This window comes from Polypterus senegalus, chromosome 6 (genome assembly GCF_016835505.1).
Source record: "Polypterus senegalus isolate Bchr_013 chromosome 6, ASM1683550v1, whole genome shotgun sequence".
Classification (NCBI taxonomy): Eukaryota; Metazoa; Chordata; class Cladistia; order Polypteriformes; family Polypteridae; genus Polypterus; species Polypterus senegalus.
This window is the reverse complement of record NC_053159.1, coordinates 67,810,594-67,832,208: the sequence shown is the minus strand read 5'-3', so window position 1 is coordinate 67,832,208 and position 21,615 is coordinate 67,810,594. Positions and strand designations below refer to the sequence as shown.

Here is a 21,615-nt window from a genome sequence, read left to right as displayed (position 1 = left end):
GCAGACTGCCATTGACAACACTACATCTTTTACACAATCACTTTGATTAATGTCTGCAATTTTACCACACATACACACAACTATGCACTGTCCTCCGCTACACCCATTTACCTCCAACCGTCAAAGCCTTTCACTTCCATTTCAGTATAATCTCCTTGAATTTTATTTAAATTTTTTCTGTCAAACAAAACCATTGGCATACAAGAGATGCCTTGGCAATTCTTTACACCAGGGGTGTCCAACAACGGCCCTAGTGGGCCACAGCTTTTTATTTTAACCCTTTTCCTAATCAGTAAGCAGTTGTCACTGCTAATTAACTCCTTTTCCCTTCATTTTAATAGCCCTGTTTAAGGATTCAGTCCTCTAAATTGATTGGCTGCCATTTAATGAAGAAACGAAACAGAATTGAGATGTGAAACGAGCCAACATATGACCACCTAAATTGGAAAGTCAAACTCCAGCCAATTTCACTCCATCCAGTTTCTTATTGAGAAGCCAATTCTTGCTGTTAATTAAAGCAGTTATTGAATAACATGACTTGTTGCTGTACTACTCACTCTGCCACAGCAGACTGTTGATTTTCTGTTTTTTCTAAGACCACTGTCAAGATGTTTTGGTGACCTGAACAGACCGACATGACCGAGACCTTCACCTTTCTTTATTTTCAAGTTAGCTGGTCATGTGGCGGCATGTTTTCTGTCTCATGATTGTTTGGCTGCTCATTAAGGAATAAGGAAACAACTGAGGGGTCTGAGTCAAGTTATTAAAACTAAGGCAAAACAAGTTAAATCAATAGCAAAAACGGCTCAGTAATTAAGAAGATGGTTAAAGTAAAAACCAGCAGCCACTGCGGCCCACCAGGATAAGGGTTGGGCATCCCTGCTTTACACACTTATCTGGTCACAGTCTCCATCACTATCACAAAAATCAAAGGACTTAAAACAGCTCCTTTGGTGCAGCTCCACTTCATCTCAAGCTTTCACTGTCTGCATCTTGTGTCCTGACAACTACTTTACTTCCTCCTACACAGCCTTCACCACAGACATTAACCATCTGTCAGCACCTAACTTTCTGGATGCTAAACTCTCACAGCACCCTGACAAATCTCTTTTCCACATGTAGAAAAGAATAATGTGGCCTCCTTTCTCGATGCTTTTTCTGCATTTGACTGACAGCAAAGATCACATCTCATTTTGCCTTCCCTCATATGAAACTAAACCACATTTCACTATCACTTAATTTGGATTGGAGTGATTGAGATGTTTTTAAAAATGCTTGTGAAAACATTCATGAGCTGAATGACTCTGTTACATTTAATATCAGCTTCTGGAAAAAGGTTTGCATTCCCAGCAAAACTATTGTGATTTACAGCAATGGAAAGTAGCGGTTCAAAAAAGTACTAAGGAATCTACGTCAGGTATAAGAAAAAGCCCATAAAATTGGTGATAAGGACACCTACAGACAGGCCAGGAATCAGCTAAACCATACAATCAGGTATGCCAAATGGAAATACAAAAATAAACTGGAGCTTCAGTGTTCAGCAAAATAGCTTGTCTGTATGAAGAAGCCTTCTGTATGTTACAAATTACAAAAAGTCATCTCCAAGTGTTCATTCAGATTCATTGCACCCTGATAAACTTAACAAGTTTTACAGCAGATTTTAACAACCGAGTGCCGAGTATCTACAACCCCTTTGTTCCTCCACTTCTGAAGTGGCTTTGACTCCAACCATTTCTTCACAAAAGCCTCACCCCTCTTCCTTTTCTATCAGTGAATACAATGTCTGGAAGTTGTTTGTAATACAAAACTACAAAAAGTCAGCCGGTCCGGATTGTGTCTCACCTGCAACAATCGAAACACTGTGCCAGGCAGCTTGCTTCTTCTTCACAGATATCTTTAACCATTCTTTAGCACAGTGTGCTGTACCAGATTGCTTTAAATCTTCTGTTATTTTTCCAGTTCCCAATAGTGATAAATAAGCTGCCTCAATGATTACAGGCCGATCGTTCTTATATCAGTTTTAATTAAAAAATTTGAAAGGCTTGTACTAACCAATCTGAAATCTGTTACTGCTACTGATCTAATCCTCTTCAGTTTGCATATCAAGCAAATAGATCTGTGGATGATGCCAGTAACACGGGCCTTCACTTTGTGCTGGAGCACCTGGAATGTAAAGGACCTTATGCCAGAATACTGTTTGTAGACTTCAGTTCAGCTTTTAACACCATTGTTCCTGAGCCGTTGTTAACTAAACTTTTACAGACTGAACTGAATCCTTCCATCTGTAAATGGAGTTACAGCTTTCTGACATACCGGAAGCAATACATTTGAGTGGGCTCCCACTTCTTCGACTGTCTTCATATTGTCACAGGTGGACCTCAAGGCTGTGTTTTTTCCCTCTTGCTTTATTCTCTATACACCAATGAGTGTTGGTCCACAGATCCTTCAGTTAAAATCATTAGGTTTGCAGATGACACCATTATTATTGGACTAAACACTAATGGCAGCGAAACAACTTAAAGAATGAAGGTATCTTGTCTTGTGTCTTGGTGTGCTACCAGCAACATGGTCCTCAATAGCACCAAGACTGTGGAAACGGTCATTGAATTTCGCAAACAGCAGTTACAACCTCTTCCACTATAAATTAATGATTCTGCAGTCAATATGCAGGAATCCTTCACATTTTTGGGCACAACTATCACAAACACTCATAGTCGGCACATTAACACCACTTCCATCACTAAGACGACACAGCAGCAGTTGTACTTTTTATGCCTGCTAAATAAATTAAATATTTCCCCGCCAATCCTAGAACAGTTTTACAAAGCCATACTTGAGAGTGCAATCACTTTCTCCATTGTTGTCTGGTTTGGTCCAGCAATGACACACTCCAAAAATAACTTGCAGCATGTTATGAAGTCTGCTGAGAAAATAACTGGCTGTGCTCCTCTGTCTGTGGCAGTCCTGTATACATTTTGTGTCACTTACCGTGTCAAAAGGATCACCACGGATTAATCTCACCTAGCTTATTACTTATTCCAAAAACTCCCCTCTGGTAAACGCTTCTGTTCAATTAAAACTTAAACTGACTGACATCTAGACAGCTTCTTTCCCAGAGCCATAGCCCTCTCAACCCAGTAACTTAGCCCGTCTTCCTTATATATTCATGTGTTATGTCATACAGTTCACTTTATGAAGGTATGTACAGTATATGTACACAGATGTGTGTGCATGTGAATACACACACTTTCACATCATTTGTCTATCTCGTTTTTTAATTGGACTATTCTGTACCTTCGTATAGTTTTCCTTTTTTTAATTATGCTGTTTGTTATTCATAAGTGACATTGTGTTATAAGCAGCTCCAAATCTATCAAGTCAAATTCCTGTACATCAAGTACAGGAAAATAAATGTGATTCTGATCCCCGATTCTTTTCAGTAGCACTCCCAACTTCATTACCTGCATCATTACTCACTATGACCCAATGGAACACTCTTATTTTTATACTGAAATGAGTACACTTCTTTTCCAGTATGCAGAAATCCTCCATTTACAGCCAGTCCTGTTGCATGTCTGTCAACCCTTCAACTCCAGTTGCCTTCAACATTCCCAACATCTCTCCAGCTGGGCCTACTGCTTTACCAATTTTTACCTTTCTTTTGTCTGTTATACTGGAAAATGTAATGCTTTTTATTCAAATTAGAGTTTATACAGTAAATACCAAACTACCATTACCCTCTTGTCTAATATTCTGACCCAATGTTTAAACTCAGATATAAAATTAAGTGTATTCGGCCTAGAACAGACTTCGGAGCAGTTAATAAGATTGAAACAAACACACTTGGCTGTTTTCAGACTATAATCTGGCAGTTACTTTGGCAGTGGTCTCCACTCCAAATCCATATAAAGAGGAGCATGCCTTACTTTAATGCGTTTCTGCTGTAGATTTTTGTGTCACTATGCATTACAAATGTAATTTTAATTTCTGTCCATTATATAATCACATCATTAAATAAATCATAGAGTCTGATTTCCTACAAGCTTAGCCAGAGTAAAAGCAGAAGAGCATGCATCAGAGGGGAAATCAAAATGAACCAAAAATAAAATTGTTGTTACAATGTTGATTTGCCACATTCAGACGTTCTCACTCACATCATTTTGTGCAGGGGAAGGTCTCACTGCCGTGGTTCTGGGCAACTGTTGCATTTTTCTTAGCAACTAATATTTTGGTTAGGAACCTGAAAAACTTATCAAGTGATGACCATCAGACTTGCCACTTGTATTATATAAAAGCTTACCTGTGATCTATAGCTTATGGTGGTTGGGTACATGTGCTTGTTAACACAACTGAAACTAGTACTGTCATTATTACCACATCAGACCGCCATAGCTGTCTAATGTAGAATAGCATGTTATAACTCCAGCCTTACTCCTTTATGGTAGTTGTGCTTTGTAGTTAAACTGATCTCTACAAATGTTAACAAAAGGTAAAACCTGGTGTGTGTGTCACTGCTTGCATTACAGTTTCACAGCATGCATTTTAGTTATAACTATATTAACAGACCTTGCAAGCTGTATTAGTGAAATATTCCTTGTGTATCATGTGAAAGTTCGTGGATATATGAATTGGATAATTGGTTAATAGGATTGACTTACATTTACATGTTTACTGTATATAACTGCACAAGTCCAGCTTTGTAAGAGTCTCTGCTTCTGGTTTAAAGAGAGGAGTCAGATGAGGTGGCCTCCCTGGTGAGGTGTTCCGGGCATGTCCCCCCGGGGAAGACCCAAGACACGCTGGAGGGACTAGGGCCTTGGGATTCTCCCGGAAGAGCTAGAAGAAGTGGCCGGGTAAGTCTGGGCCTCTCTGCTCAAGCTGCTGCCCCCGCGACCCAACCTCGAATAAGCAGAAGAGGATGGATGGATGGATGGATCAAGATGTAGCACTGTATGTCATCCTTATTTTTAATTTATTCACCGTAACAAATACTTGGGTCAATTACATATATAAAAATGCTTCCACATGTTCCTGCTAATTTAGTGTTAAGTGAAGTGTGTCTAAAAAAAAAAAAAAAAAAAAAAATCCACGTGCAGCATTAGAAGGCATCATGTTCAGCCCTCTTAAGAGTAACTTAGTACTTCAAACAAATCATTATTTAGTGCACATTAAAGTAAAGCTATTACATCATTCTGTGTTCCAATCCTTATTATTACAATCCAGTGATTGAGGAATATCCCACATGATTTGGGGGCAATGTAGGAAACCCACCCCGAACAAGGTGTTTGTCCACTGAACACACGCCATCTTCATCAAACTCTCTACCACCTGGTACCTGTGAGCCCACTTCATCCAAAAATTAAACTTAATCGGCACACAGAATTGTAGTGTCTGTTAATACATGGACATAAATGCTTACTGAAAATTACTGATTATCTTAAAAGTGAAGAATCTTTCATAAGTGGAGGCATCTTGCTGACTGAATAGCAGCCTGAACCTCTTCCTTGAACATCACTTTAAAATTAAATTTAAGATAAGAGTCTTGTGGAGAAAAGTCAAAACGGTCATTTCCCCATTGCAGTTTTAACATAGAATTCAGATTAAATGTCAAAGTAGGAAGTGATAGATAAATTGAGAAGTGTTCCGTTACAGGCAGAAAGATTGGGCTGGCACTGCACCCTTCCATATCCTGGTTAAAGCAGGCCTTCCCCAATGCATTCCAGAACTGTCTGGCATAAACCCAGACTGCTTACTAATCCATCTTTTCCTAAGCCCTACAACTCCCCAGCCACAGACATTCTAAGCCTGCTGTAAGACTCTGGCCACCTTCAGTGACTAAGTTAACTAGTTCAGGTACCTTTATGCTCTTATTTTGTGTGACATTAGTGTCAGCTTTTGAACCAGGATTCCTCTTCCATGTCTGGTAATGCCTGACTTTTTTAGAATGTGTTGCAAGCCTGAATGGCAAGAATGGATGCTTATTTACAAATCAAATGATGCTGACCAAAAAAAACATGAATTATCTTGTGTTCATACGGTCTGCAATGAAATAAAAGTTAAGGGAAATTTGTAAATTACTGCTTTATTTTTTTATTCACATTTTCCACACTGTCACAACCTTTTCTGATTTGGGGTTGTATGATAGTGCATGAGATCCTAGAGCTGATATTTTTCACTCATTATTTGTACATATATCATTGGAACAAATTTATTTGCAACATACCACTAAACTGGTGTTTTATTTTAACCACAAGGTCCAAGTTATTTATAAAAATAAAGTATAAAGCTTCACAAGTGTTCATGCAGATTTCAAATTATTAAAAAAGTTCATTACAGATTTAACACTTTTTCAATTTTGATATTAAAAAAAATAGACTTAATCACTGTAAAAAGTGTTTTTCAATGCATGTTATTTTACAGATGACGGGAACAAAGCTTCTGACATCAGAGCAACGTACTTTGATTTCAAGGTATTTATCAGTATGTACCCTAAAAACAACAAATAGTTTGACTAACATTCCTAGATAAACTGAAGTATAGTCCTGGTGCCAACAACCAACACCGTGAAATACAGAACACAACTGAGTTAATGAATCTAGCAGACTTGCTTTATTTAGGATTATCTGTAAAAAACAGAACTGGAACAGACACAGAAACGGTCAATCTTCAACCCTGCTTATCATTATTAAAACAGCTGTAGCTGTATACTTAAAAACTCTCTCACTAGACTCGCATTGCAATATGAAGTTTGTTCAACATCTGCTACAAAACTCAATCTTGCTTGCATTTCTGGACATCAGCCAGCCCCTGGTACAAAGGATCCAATTTCTCATAAATGCAGCTCTGCTAAGGGTGAGACTGAGACAGACACCAACACTGCGTGCTCCTTGAAATACAACTTTGTTTACAGAATTTAATGAACATTTCTTATATATATATATATATATAAAAATAAAAAAAAATAAAAAAAAAGGCACAGAAACTTTCAAGACCAACATTTCTCTCAAATGCACTTTACTAAAATAATGTAATCCAAGCCTATAAAGCATTATGTCCTAAATCAGTACATCACTGAAATTGTGAAAGGACAACTAAATGGGAACAGAAAATGACCATAACTTACACATTTAAATGTAGGATTATCGAGCTATAAATTTCCAGAACAAATGTCACCAGTTTATTAAAACATGTGCTATAAAGGCCTGCTGTTCATATTCTGATTTCTTCATAACATCACTTCATTACTGTACTAGTTGGGTTCCCCCACATATTTACTGTCACTGTGTAAATACAAAGTAATAATAAAAAGCAAGCCATACTAGCCTTCTGAAATAGCCATTCTCTCTGTAACTGCTTCATAGTAATCTCTCATTTAGGTAAAGAAAATTACTCAAAAGATTGATTTAAACTGATTGAGTACATTGAATATATTTAAGTAAATTCAAAACATCAAGTGAATTAGGAATACATTTTTGTTGAAGTTCCACCACATTAGTACAATTTCACTGAATCACCACTTAATGTCTTAAAAAACAAAACAAAACTTTGTCCTAATATGAGCTAACATATAGATTAAAAAAATGGACAAGGCTCGACAGGCAAAGTAGCAAATTTATAAATATACTGTAGGTGATTAAATGAGATTAAAACAAGATCTTTTTTTGGTTATCCAGTTTATCCAGTCTTTGGTATCACATTTTTCATTCAACTGTTTTCAAATCTGGAATATGGAGTCTCCTTAGTTAGTCCTAAAAATAAATAAAATAAATAAATAAAACACACGACATCAGAACTGTAAATTTGCAAATAAGCCACTTTATCAACCAATGTTGTGAAGACTTATTATAAATAAAAGCTGACAGAGAAGAGCTTAATACAATAAAATCAAACTGCAACTAGAAAACATTGCACTTAAATTACTTCAATGGCAATACAGAAACAATAACATTTGCAATGTAAAGCTGTGTAATATGTAGAGCTGCTTTTTTTTTTTTTAGAAAGCAAGAAAAGAATCAGCACAAATTCAAGGATTTAGGTGTGTGTTTATTTAGGCAGTTTAGAATTCACTATTTGTCTGTTTTCTTCCTCATTCCATGACAATTATATTCTTCTTCTTTTGGCTGCTCCCATTAGGGGTTGCCACATCGGATCATCTTGTTCCATATCTTCCTGTCCTTCTTGCTCTGTCACACCCATCACCTGCATGTCCTCTCTCAACATATTCATAAACCTTCTCTTAGGCCGCCTTCTTTTCCTCTTGCCTGGCAGCTCTATCTTTAACATCCTTTTCCTAATGTACCCAGCATCTCTCCTCTGTAAATGTCCAAACCAGCGCAGTCTCGTCTCTCTAGCTTTGTCTCCAAACCGTCCAACCTGAGCTGACCCTCTAATGTACTCATTTCTAATCCTGTCCATCCTAGTCACGCCCAATGCAAATCTTCACATGTTTTAACTCTGCCACCTCCAGCTCTGTCTCTCGTTTTAACATAGCTGGTCTCACTACTGTCCTGTAGACCTTCCTTTTCACTCTTGCTGATACCCGTCTCTCACAAATAACTCCTAACACTCTTCTACACCCGGCCTACATTCTCTCTTTTTCATGTTTCTTCCACAATCCCTGTTTCTCTGTAATGCTGATCCCAAGTATTTAAAATCATCCACCCTTGCCATCTCATTTACACACATATATTCTGCCTGGTTCCCTACTGACCTTCATTCCTCTCCTCTCCAGAGCATATCTCCACCTCTCCAGGGTCTCCTCAACCTGCTCCCTACTCTTGCTACAGATCACTATGTCATCAGCAAACATCACAGTCCACAGTCTCATCTGTTAACTTTTCCATCACTACTGCAAATAAGGGCTCAGAGCCGATCCCTGATGTGATTCCCCCTCCAAACTGAATACATCCGTCACTCCTACTGAAGACATCATCACTGTCACACTTCTCTGCCACTCCCGACTTACTCAAATACTACCACAAATCCTCTCGAGGCACCCTGTCATATGCTTTCTCTAGGTCCACAGACACTATGCAACTCCTTCTGGCCTTCTCTATACTTCTCCATCAATACCATCAGAGTCAAACATCGCATTTGTGGTGCTCAGTCCAGGCATGAAACCATACTGCTGCTCACTAATCATCACCTCCCATCTTAACCTAGCTTCCACTACTCTTTCCCATAACTTCATGCTGTGGCTCATCAATTTTATCCCCCTGTAGTTACTATAGCTCTGCATATCCTCTTTAATCTGCCAGCACACTTCTCCACTCCTCAGGTATCCTCTCACTTTCCAAGAATCCATTAAACAATCTGGTTAAAAACTCCACTGCCATCTCTCCCATACACCTCCATGCTTCCACAGGGACGTTATCTGGGTCGGCCTTTCCATTCTTCATCCTCTTCATGGCCATCCTTACTTCCTTCTTGCTAATCCAATGTACTTCCTTATTCACAGTCTCCACATTATCCAACAGTCTCTCTCTCTCTCATTCATCAGCCTCTCAAAATATTCTTTCCATCTGTTCAACACACTCTCCTCGCTTGCGAGTACAGTACATTTCCATCTTTATCCTTTATCACCCTAACCTGCTGCACATCTTCCTCAGCTTAATCCTTCTGTCTAGCCCAGGGGTGGGCAAACTATGGACCTCTATGGGCCACATCCAGCCCGCCGAAGATTGGTACAGAATTGCCCAAATCAAATCATATCATAATTATGACTGCATTCATCTGACCTTGTCCTGTAATGCCTGGCGTTCCACCAGGTGGCGCATTAGGCGCAGTGATACATTGACTTGATTTTGCGGAGCCAGGGCTACTCTCTTGTTATTACTCTGCTACTGCTCTGAACCAATCTGCAACAATGAGTGGGCCAAAGAAAAGTCGACAGTGAGTGCCGAGTGTTTAATAAGGAATGGACAACTAAAGACCAGCAAGCATTTCTCTGAAGGGGAGTTTCTCAAAGAGTGCATGGTACAGATAGCAGGTATCGTGTGTCTTCAGAGCAAGAACAAATTTGAAAAAAATAGCTTATCATGCAGGACAGTGACTTGCCGTGTTGAGCTAATTGACGAAGACTTAGCTAGCAAGTTAAACAAAAAAGCGGAGTCATTTACATTATATTCCTTGGCACTGGACAAAAGTAATGACATAAAGGACACCGCTCAGCTTTTAATTTTTATCACAGGGATTAATGACAATTTTGAGATAACGGAGGAGTTTTCGGTCATGGAATCTCTAAAGGGGAAAACGCGGGGAGAGGACTCGTACGACAGCGTGTCGGGGGTCATCAATAGGCACAAGTTACCCTGGAGTACGCTCGCCAACGTTAGCACAGATGGATTGCCAAATCTGACTGGAAAAAACGTTGGGTTGCTCAAAAGAATCCAGGAGAGGGTGAAGGAGGACAACCCTGAGCAGGAGGTAATTTGATTACTTTTTATTTGAACTGATTGATCTCCAATGTGACACCATCTTAAAGAAGTTAAACTCTCTTAAACTGGATGAGTTTTATGCTTCATTAAGCGCAGCCACATTTCAAAACATCCAGAAGATGGCACACAGTATGCTGGTGGTGTTTGGCTCTACGTATGTGTGTGAACAGACTTTTAGTGTGATGAACACCAACAAAGCACCCCACAGATCCCAGTTGAGCGATGAACACCTCAGATCTGTTCTGAGAATTGCCACAATAAAACTAACACCAGACTTCGATGCACTGGCAAAAAAGGGTGATCAACAACACTGTTCCCACTAAAAGTGAATGTAAATATTAACAATGTAATGCCTTTTTTATGTTTATATTTGATATGTATGCATCTAGTGCTGGCCCGGCCCATCTGTCAAATTTTAAAAGTCAATGTAGCCCCTGAGCCAAAAGATTTGCCCACCCCTGGTCTAGCCAATCGGTAAAGGTCCTTTTCTTCCTCCTTAGTGTTCAACCTCTCATACAACTGTTCTTTAGCCTTCGCCACCTCTCTCTTCACCTTACGCCTTATCTCCTTGTACTCGTCTACTCTCCCCTTACCAGTCATACTGCCAACATTCAAAATTCCAACCCTCAGTTCTACTCTCTTTACCTTCCTCCTCTCCTCCTGCCTCCAGATACGTCTTCCCCCCTCTTCTTCTCCTCCTTCGGCCAACAGTAGCCCAATTTCTGCTAGCACCCTTTTGGCTAACAGTACTGGTGGCAGCCGTTAACAACCCAGGCCTTGACCAATCTGGTATGGAAAGTGATATTCTCCACATATTTATCTGGCAAAATTTTACACCAGATGCCCTTCCTGATGTAACCCTCCCCATTTATCCGGGTTTGGGACTGGCATGAGGAAACACAATGGTTTGTCCACGAAATATTTATATATTGTATTAAAAAAAGCAACTAACACATTCACATATACTAGAAACAACAATAAACTAAAACAAAACCAAAAGTATTTTGTTACTTTGCTTTTACATATTTCTGTATTAATCACCAAGAGGTTGGCTAACCAGAAAGCATTTACTTACACCCTGTTGTGTGTACAAAGGCTAGCAGTTTTCCCAACCTTTCCCATACCTTCCACCATTGTTACAAAAAACAGCAGCATACAACCAGTTCTACAAACAACACTCAAAAACATCTAAGTAACACTCTAGCAAAACTAAGGGGCAACTTTGAAAAAGGTACTCTTCTGTCTACAGTATATAGTGCACTGTATGTGACAATCTTAAGTGAAACTCAGCTTCTGCACTGTTTCCAAACACATCATCATTAAAAAGAAAAGATTCAAATGTACTTTCCACCTATCATCTTGCATCAAATACGTTAACACTGCAATTTAACAAAGAGGTTTACTAAGACCTTTGAACAAAAATGCATTTAACGTAGGAAAATTTAGAATAAGATGCCAACTGGGGAAACTGTCCTCTTAAAAATGCAAAACAATTCATAAGAATAATATAGAATCGTACATTATGCAACGGAACCTGTTTATTTTTGTTTTTTTAAACTTTGCCAAATTGCCTCAGTATCTTCTTACCAGTTTTTGAGGTATTATAGAATGCTGCACTTGACAGTCTGATGTGTGTTACATAATGTATGTAAATTTCTTGAAATACAATCTTTAGAATAATACTAGGCTGACCCGCCTTTTAAGGCGACCGACTTTTAAGATGACCACTTCTTAAGATGACCACTTCTTAAGGCAATTCAATATGTAGATCAATTTGATATTTTATACAAACTCAATTTGGTTATATTGCATTTGAGCAGTATTACTTTAATACTCGTAGTTTCTGTTATTTTTGTGAATAAATGTAAACTTTTTTTCTATATTGAGGTCGCCTTTTTGAAGCCCCCTGATATTTACTACGCGGTGAGGCATTTGTACTCCATCAACATTAATTATTTCCAGAGACATAATTTTGTCAATTTCTCCAGCGCATCGCGCACAAAAGCAAGGGAACGATGGGAGCACCAGAACTCTGCTCACATCATGTCGCTTTGTACCGCAAACTGCAAGTAGTAAGTCTGTGATAAGCGGAATACAGCTACGCTTTCCACTCACGGGACAGAAGGACAATCCCGACCACTTTTATATAGTAAGAAAGAAGAAGATGATATCGCACAGTCTGGAGTAGAAAATCATCTTTTACATGGAAAAACGAAACTACAAATCCCATCATGCATTGCAAAATGGACGGGGCGTGTGTGAAACTCCGCGCCTGCGTAGCACTCACGGGACGGAAGGACAATCCCGACCGCTTTTATATAGAAGGATACCTAACACACAAAATTTATTATTTCTGTAATTTATACATCGTGAACATACTGAAAGCAGTTTACTGCCAGCATGACGATGTATCTGTGTGCAGTCAGCATATTATTTCCCTCTAAGATGTACATACTCTGCCCTCAACCTTTTAAGGCAGAGGCTATCATCCTCTTTATTGCTGGGGCATTCACATCAGACACATCACATCATAAACACCTTATCCAGTTTTGATATTCACCGATTCAAAACTGACTCTTTAAACCTTTCAGAAGCAAGAAAAGGAAATGACTGGAATTGATTGGCCTTACTGTTTTCTTCTCTTTTCAAGAGAATGACATGAAATATCAGCAGTAGTTACACAGGCAATTAAATGTGTCTGTGTATTCATGGCAAGTCCGTAGACAATTGCTATTTTTCCAAGTCAGAAAACAAACTGTGTTTTCAAAAGGTACTGCATTTTCTATATGAAACAATTTTTGAATTTTATTCCCTTTTTAGGAGGGAGACTTGAAAGGATGCAACTGTGCTCATATTGGCATAATCCTTACCCCAAATCCTTAATTCCTTATCCTTAGACCTAAGCTCTGGAGATGTAGATGTTGCCTGCTCAAAGAAGTTACACGCTTGTACTTCAGTAAACTCTTACTCCACTAGTCAGCTTCAGTTTAACAACAGTAAATACTATTGTCTGCATTTTAAAGTAGTAGATACACAGTTTGATCTAAAGTGCACATGAAATACATGAGAAATTTGGTGTATCTTCTTTAAATTTATGCTACTTAAATTTGCCCTTCATCACAAAATATGTTTAAGACTTTAAAAGGTATTACTGCTGCCATTAATGAAATGAGCCTGTAAACTATTATGAAGATCACTACATAAAAGTTAAAATTGAAGACAAAAAAATGGAGCACCATATCAAGTTTAACAAGCATTGATTCTAACTAAAAATACTTTAAATTGAATACCGTACACCTAAATTAATCGAAATGTTGATACAATACGTTATGCAGGAGTGTTTTGAATAGCAGGGATATGGAAAGTAGAATATATGCAACAGGCATCTCTCCAATATATGTAAAAAGAATATTAAAAAAAACTTTACCATATTTCTTCCGGATTTCTTCATGTCTCATTCTCATCTCATTTTTTCTGAAGGGATACAGAGAAAAATACAATGACACAAGTTCATAAAATAGAACTTAACACAGTGGTATCATACTTTACAATATGCCTATTAAACCAGACTAAAAGAGAACAAATATAAAGGTTTGAAGATAAACACTGAACAAGCTGTACATTTCCACAAGAAACTGAAATGAGAAAATATACACACACTAGCTGTGGTACCCAGCTTCACCCAGGAAATGTCTTAATGGGCCTCAGTTATAGTACCATCAGTTAATCAGGTGTATCAGAGTACCATGTAACTAACAAGGTGCTTTTCTGTAAACAATATTTGTCATTGTAATAATAGGATCATAGGTCACTTGAGCTATGTACTCTTAACAGGCTATATAAAATTGCCGATAAGTAAAACATTCGTGCTTTTCTGAGAGAATTGTCTTTTGTTGATGGTTATTGCAAAACACAATTTTATAGTAAAAGTGTACAGAGGTCTGAAGCAGGTGTCCCCTTTCAAAGACTGTAGATGGAACCTACTTTACAGTGGAGTAGCTCAAGGCATGTTTAGTATTTGTAGAGTTTTAGCCCCCTCTGTGACAGTCTTGCGAGCTTTTATGTGTTTATAAAAAAAAATAAGTGACGATTCAGAAGCAATTAGGCTTTAGCACACGTTGATATAATGGTGTAACATTGATCAGGGGTTGTATTTTATAAGATACACCAAAAAAAATCAGGGGCTTTCCACTACTTATGTATATAATCATATGATCAAATATAATTTCATGTATTATAGCTTCTTGCATCCTTTAGATTCAGCTTACCTTTCCTCCTGACGAATTTTCCTTTGCTCATTTTGACGCTTCATTTTTTCTTCATCCTTATCAGGTCTAGTTAAAAATGTAAAAAAAAAAAAAATATATTGAAATCAAACTCTTACTTTTACATCTGTGCAATATCATGCATCTGTCTGAAAAATACTCAAGCAATGACATTTTTACAATGATAGTTAATTTTTAATCTTAATTTTATAGATGGATGCTATTTGCATGCAATACCTATATTCAAAATACCTGTGCAAGCACACAGACTAATGCAACAAAGTATACAGTAACTATATTTAAACAGGATATCCAAAATACACATGTAATGGAAGCTGGCTGTAATTTTAAACTGCCATTTGGTTCTGGATCAAGAGCTTCTGCAACATTGTCACATCTTAAATGTATCCCATGTGAACTGCAGCAGACATTCCCAGGTGTGAAATAATTGTGTACCTCTGTAGAGACAAATGCGGCAAGCAGCACTTGTGCAGTGGCCCTTTAAAAGTTAGGAATGAGATCAGAGTTGCAATATGTGCTGAGAGTAAAGGGAGGAGGAATACTGACAACTAAGATGAAGCTATAATACTGGGAAAGCAAGACAGCTGCAGACCACTGGCCTTGTGTATAAACGGTGCGTGCACGCAAAAATGTTGTGTACGGCCGTTTACATGCTCACATCGCGATGTATAAAAAACTAAACTTGGAGTAAAGCCACGCACATTTGCACACTAGCTCAATCCTTGGCATACACAAGATATTCGCTCAGTTTTGCAAACTGTTGGCACCCATCATCAAAGCAGTGCTTTTGTTCCAGTTTAGTTTATCTTTCTTTTTTTAGATCCACATCCCTGCCGCGGCTTTATCATGTACACTGAAATTAACCGCATATTGTTTATTAGTTTAAGGCATCTGATTGTAATTAACCTGTAACAATAAAATTGTCCACGGAATTGCCAAACTATTACAAATGCCATAGCTGCTTTAGCATTGTTACTCTCACTGCACCACCTTCTTTCAACTGCCCCAGTTAGGGGTTGCCAGAGCAGATCATCTTTTTCCATATTACTCTCACTGCACCACTTGAAGTATTTACAGTGGGATGCAAAAGTTTGGGCAACCGTGTTAATAGTCATTATTTTCCTGTATAAATCGTTGGTTGTTATGATAAAAAATGTCAGTTAAATATATCATATAGGAGACACACACAGTGATATTTGAGAAGTGAAATAAAGTTAATTGGATTTACAGAAAGTGTGCAATAATTGTTCAAACAAAATCAGGCAGGTGCATAAATTTGGGCACCGTTGTCATTTTATTGATTCCAAAACTTTTAGAACTAATTATTGGAACTCAAATTGGCTTGGTAAGCTCAGTGACCCCTGACCTACATACACAGGTGAATCCTATAATGAGAAAGAGTATTTAAGGGGGTCAATTGTAAGTTTCCCTCCTCCTCTAATTTTCTCTGAAGAGTAGCAACATGGGGGTAACAAAACAACTCTCAAATGACCTGAAGACAAAGATTGTTCACCATCATGGTTGAGGGGAAGGATACAGAAAGCTGTCCCAGAGATTTAAGCTGTCTGTTTCCACAGTTAGGAACATATTGAGGAAATGGAAGACCACAGGCTCAGTTCATTAAGGCTCGAAGTGGCAGACCAAGAAAGATTTCGGACAGACAGAAGCGACGAATGGTGAGAACAGTCAGTGTCAACCCACAGACAAGCACCAAAGACCTACATCATCATCTTGCAGCAGATGGAGTCACTGTGCATCGTTCAACCATTCGCGCACTTTACACAAGGAGATGCTGTATACAAGAGTGATGCAGAGGAAGCCTTTTCTCCGCCCACAGCACAAACAGAGCCGCTTGAGGTATGATCAAGCACATTTGGACAAGCCAGCTTCATTTTGGAATAAGGTGCTGTGGACTGATGAAACTAAAATTGAGTTATTTGGGCATAACAAGGGGCGTTATGCATGGAGGAAAAAGAACACAGCATTCCAAGAAAAACACCTGCTACCTACAGTAAAATGTGTTGGTTCCATCATGCTGTGGGGTTGTGTGGCCAGTGCAGGGACTGGGTATCTTGTCAAAGTTGAGGGACTCATGGATTCCACTCAGTATCAGCAGATTCTGGAGACCAATGTCCAGGAATCAGTGACAAAGCTGAAGCTGCGCCGGGGCTGGATCTTTCAACAAGACAACGACCCCGAAACACTGCTCAAAATCCACTAAGGCATTCATGCAGAGGAACAACGTTCTGGAATGGCCATCTCAGTCCCCAGACCTGAATATAATTGAAAATCTGTGGTGTGAGTTAAAGGGAGCTGTCCATGCTCGGAAGCCATCAAACCTGAATGAACTAGAGATGTTTTGTAAAAAGGAATGGTCCAAAATACCTTCAACCACAATCCAGGCTCTCATTGGAACCTACAGGAAGCGTTTAGAGGCTGTAATTTCTGCAAAAGGCGGATCTACTAAATATTGATTTCATTTCTTTTTTGTGGTGCCCAAATTTATGCACCTGCCTGATTTTGTTTGAACAATTATTGCACACTTTCTGTAAATCCAATAAACTTTATTTCACTTCTCAAATATCACTGTGTGTGTCTCCTATATGATATATTTAACTGATATTTATCATCATAACAACCAACGATTTATACAGGAAAATAACGACTATCAACAAGGTTGCCCAAACTTTTGCATCCCACTGTATATCACTGTATCTGAGTGTGAAGTCACAGATCTACAGTAGCTGATCAGAAAGAGAATTATCAGTATACAGCATCAAGCTGCCTCAACCATGCTGTCTATTTGAACTGCTCCCATACAGCAAACGCTTCAGAGACTTTCTAGTACGGACCTCGCAGTTCAGAAAAAGTTTAATCCCAAGAACAATAAATGCAATCAGTCCGTCCATCAAGTGCTCCTTGTAGAACTGCTTGTACTTATAAGTACAGTTACCTCACTGTAAACTTACGATAGTTATATCACTTTAGCACGAATTTACATATGACGATATCATCTATACTAATAAAAGGCAAAGCCCTCACTCACTCACTCATCACTAATTCTCCAACTTCCCGTGTGGGTGGAAGGCTGAAATTTGGCAGGTTCATTCCTTACAGCTTCCTTACAAAAGTTGGGCAGGTTTTATATCGAAATTCTACGCGTAATGGTCATAACTGGAAGCAGTTTTTCTCCATTTACTGTAATGGAGATGAGCTTCAACGCCTTGGGGGCGGAGTTTCGTGTGACATCATCACGCCTCCCACGTAATCACGCAGTACATAGAAAACCAGGAAGACCTCAAAAAGCGCTGAAGAAAACATGCATTATATAATTGAGAAGGCAGCGAAACAATAAGAAGCGAGCGAGTGACATATACAACCATATTCATGAGTTCTGCTACTTCGGAAACAAAGTACGATGTAAACCTACACTTTAAATTAAGTTCATAGACAGGCTGCGCTGGCGTTTGTAATTTAGTGCCTGCCCATATAAGGCCGTCCGTCAGCGGCAATCAAATAGCAAACTGCCACGGGTAAATATTCACGGGTGAAGGACTGTGCTTATGGAGAGGAAGATGAGATGGTCAGGGTGGTGTTTGACACAAACTCAGCGAAACTGCGAGAGAAAGTTTTAAGTGCCAGGACTAAGGTAACATTAAATACAGCCATGGACATAGCACGAGATGGCACAGCTGGGAACCTTCGATGCATGTACACCGAGTGGCTCACGTGAACTGACGCAGTGCACAGATAAAAGGCAACAGTTCCAAAGAGCTGAACAAAACCGAATTACACAATTGAAAAGGCAGCAAAAATATGAAGCGTCTCATACATACAAGCATATTCATAAATCCAACTACTGCGGAAACAAAGCACACGTTGGAAAAAGTCAATGTCCCGCTAAAGGAAGACAGTGTAAAAAAAACCCGTGCATGCAGTGTGTCAGGTCTCAGATAAAGAAGAAGACGAGCTGTTTATTGATGCAGTAAGAAACGAATCGATGAATGAAACCTGTTATCTTTACAGCGATTGACAAACACGGAATGTAACTTGAACACAACACATCCTACAAATACGAACCTGATTGAAAGAAATAATGATAATCAAATCCTTGATGACAGCAACACTCAGTAACACTCACAAAACAAATACTGTATATTGACAGTCATGTTACGTTATTTTTAAAATGTTCCCTTTTCTTTTCTAGCTTTTTAACACACTACTTCTCGCTGCGATCGCGGGTATATATATATGTATATATATATATATATATATATATATATATATATATATATATATATATATATATATCCGATCTACATACTCGAATAATGGATACTTTATTAGCCATCAGTGATTGTTTTGGTAAAGCCATACTCAGTGTATTCATTAGATGAGCGGTAAAAAGTAAGGGCAAGGGAGGATGACTTATTGAGGCATGCAGGCTGTAGTGCTTGGCGTCAACTCTATCTGAATTGCGATCACATTTGAAAAAATATATCTTTTCAAGTTCTATTTAGTCCATATGTGTCAAACTCAAGGGCGCGGGCCACATCCGCCCGGCGTAATTATATCCGCCCGCGAGATCATTTTATATACTGTATTATTGTTATTAAAGCCGGGTATATGAAGCGCTGGTAACACAATAAACTACAGATCCCATAATGCAGCGCTTCAGCTGCCTTGCCAAACAGTTACGCGTTAATCAAGTCTACCTTAAGATGCTGCAAGTTATTGCGAAGCTAGCTCACACGATGCTGAAGAGAAAAGTTGATTCTGAAAATAGAGCCTTTAAAACCGATGGGAGGCTGAGTATATGTTTACTGAACCCGTGTGTCTCATTTGTGGAGCTAATGTGGCTGTAATTACAGAATTTAATCTAAGACGGCACTATAAAACAAAACATCAGGGTAACCTGAAAGACCTGAATGCAATGCAGAAGATACAGAAAGCAGAAGAATTAAATAAGAATCTGACACTTCAGCGGACGTTTTACCGTGCACAATCACAAAGTGATTTCAATTGAGGCTGCTTTTATGGGAGACACAACCACTTGCCCCACTTTCCCTATTACCAAGTAATGTTAAACCAAGTCGTCACTACGGTGTTCCCAAATCGCACTTTGCTGATAAACTGAGCGCACTGAGTTTGCACGGCGCTTTGGTGACTTTGAAGAACAAAAAGTCCGTCTACATGCGGCTCGAACCTTGTGCATGTTTGGTAGCACATATCTGTGTGAGAAGCTCTTCTCAGTGATAAAGACTAACAAAACAGCACACAGGAGTCGCCTCACTGATGAGCACCTGCAATCCATCCTGAGAATCTCCACAACACAGAACCTCACACCAAACAGAAACGAACCTGTTGCCAAAAAGATGCCAGGCGTCCAGCTCTAAAATGACATATGAGCAAAGACAACTGAATGATTTGATTTGTTATTGCTGAAAGGAACACATTTTATTTATATTTCTAGGTTTTGTTATGCAGCATGTTCATATTTGAATTTGTATAATTTTGACAGGATATATTTTTATGGAGAGCAAAATCTTTTGGGATATTTAAAATCTAAGTTTATTTTTATAAAATATAAAATTACATAAGAGTAAAGAAATTTGAATGTTTGTTCTTTTAATGTTTACTTTATTTCTAACTTGTATAATTTAGACAGGATATATTTTTATGGAGAGCAAAATATTATAAGTTGTTTAAGGTTTGAGTTGATTTATTCAGGAATAATATTCCTGTCTGTTTTACCATTCCTACCAAAGATATTTCTGTCGACTAAATAAAAATTCCTTCTATTTAAAATTTAAATAGAACTTGAACAAATCGATAGTTCATAATATCCACGAGACTTGCGTAAGAGTGGGTGTCATCCGTTTTAACAAACAGCATATTGCACTGATCTGAAATAGCTGTGTGTGTATATATGTAGATATGTATGTATATGTATATATATGTTTATATATGTGTGTGTGTATGTATGTATATATATATATATATATATATATATATATATATATATATATATATATATATATATATATATATATATATATATATATATATATATATATATGTTTGTGTGTGTGTAAATATATATATATATATATATATATATATATATATGACAACAACACTCATCACTCACAACAGTGACAAAACAATAACATTGACAATCATGTTACGTTATTTTCAAAATGTTTCCCTTTCTTTTTCATTGCTTCTTTAACACAGTACTTCTCCGCTGCGAAGAGCGGGTATTTTTCTAGTTTTAATATAAAATGGAGCAAAATAGGTTTATTACATTATACAGATAAAATGTTAACATCATTTAAATAATCTATATTGTTAATTAAACATGTGAGGACACAGTGTTGCAGTGCTAGCAAGGAGCTGGCGCCCCATTCAGGTATTGTTCCAGCCTTGCAGTGTATTCTTGCTGGGGCTGACGCGACACTGGATGGATATATGGATAGAATAATTAAACATGTACAACGAAAATATTTCAATGTTCTTTACCAGTTTTGAAGAATCGGCATTCTAAGCTTACAGATGGCTTAACATCTATTGCAGAGCTGACTGCGTGGCAATTGGGTACTTGGAGAAAGAAAAGTACAGGAATTGGTGGTTAGTATGTTTGAAAGAGACAGTAATGCTGCAATAAATTATTTCATTGAAGGTTGCACACGGCGCAGCAAGCATCTTACGTGAGGCAAGAACAATCCCTGGCCAAGGCTCCAGTTCATCATAATCACTGCGCCACCGTGTTTCCATGTTTAACACATGCCTTAATTCCCATCATCATGAAAATGATATCAAGTATACATCTCAGTATTTAAATTATTCAGAGAGGTGTAAAATTACGAAGGTAATGGATTCTATGTCCTGTT

The 21,615-nt window shown here is 38.2% G+C and overlaps 1 protein-coding gene across 2 annotated transcripts in view; it reads right to left on the bottom strand.

Moving 5' to 3' along the window:
• Window positions 1-6,072: 6,072 nt before the first annotated feature.
• LOC120531133 (pituitary tumor-transforming gene 1 protein-interacting protein-like) overlaps window positions 6,073-21,615 on the bottom strand; it is a 67,140-nt gene continuing 51,597 nt past the window's right edge. For both annotated transcript variants that reach the window (XM_039756262.1, XM_039756263.1), the window contains exons 5-7: window positions 14,705-14,770; window positions 13,864-13,910; window positions 6,073-7,748 (exon numbers count right to left, since the gene is read on the bottom strand). In XM_039756262.1, coding sequence (XP_039612196.1) covers window positions 7,705-7,748; window positions 13,864-13,910; window positions 14,705-14,770 — 157 coding nt within the window. In that variant the 3' untranslated portion in view covers window positions 6,073-7,704. The remainder of the gene's footprint in view (window positions 7,749-13,863; window positions 13,911-14,704; window positions 14,771-21,615) is intronic.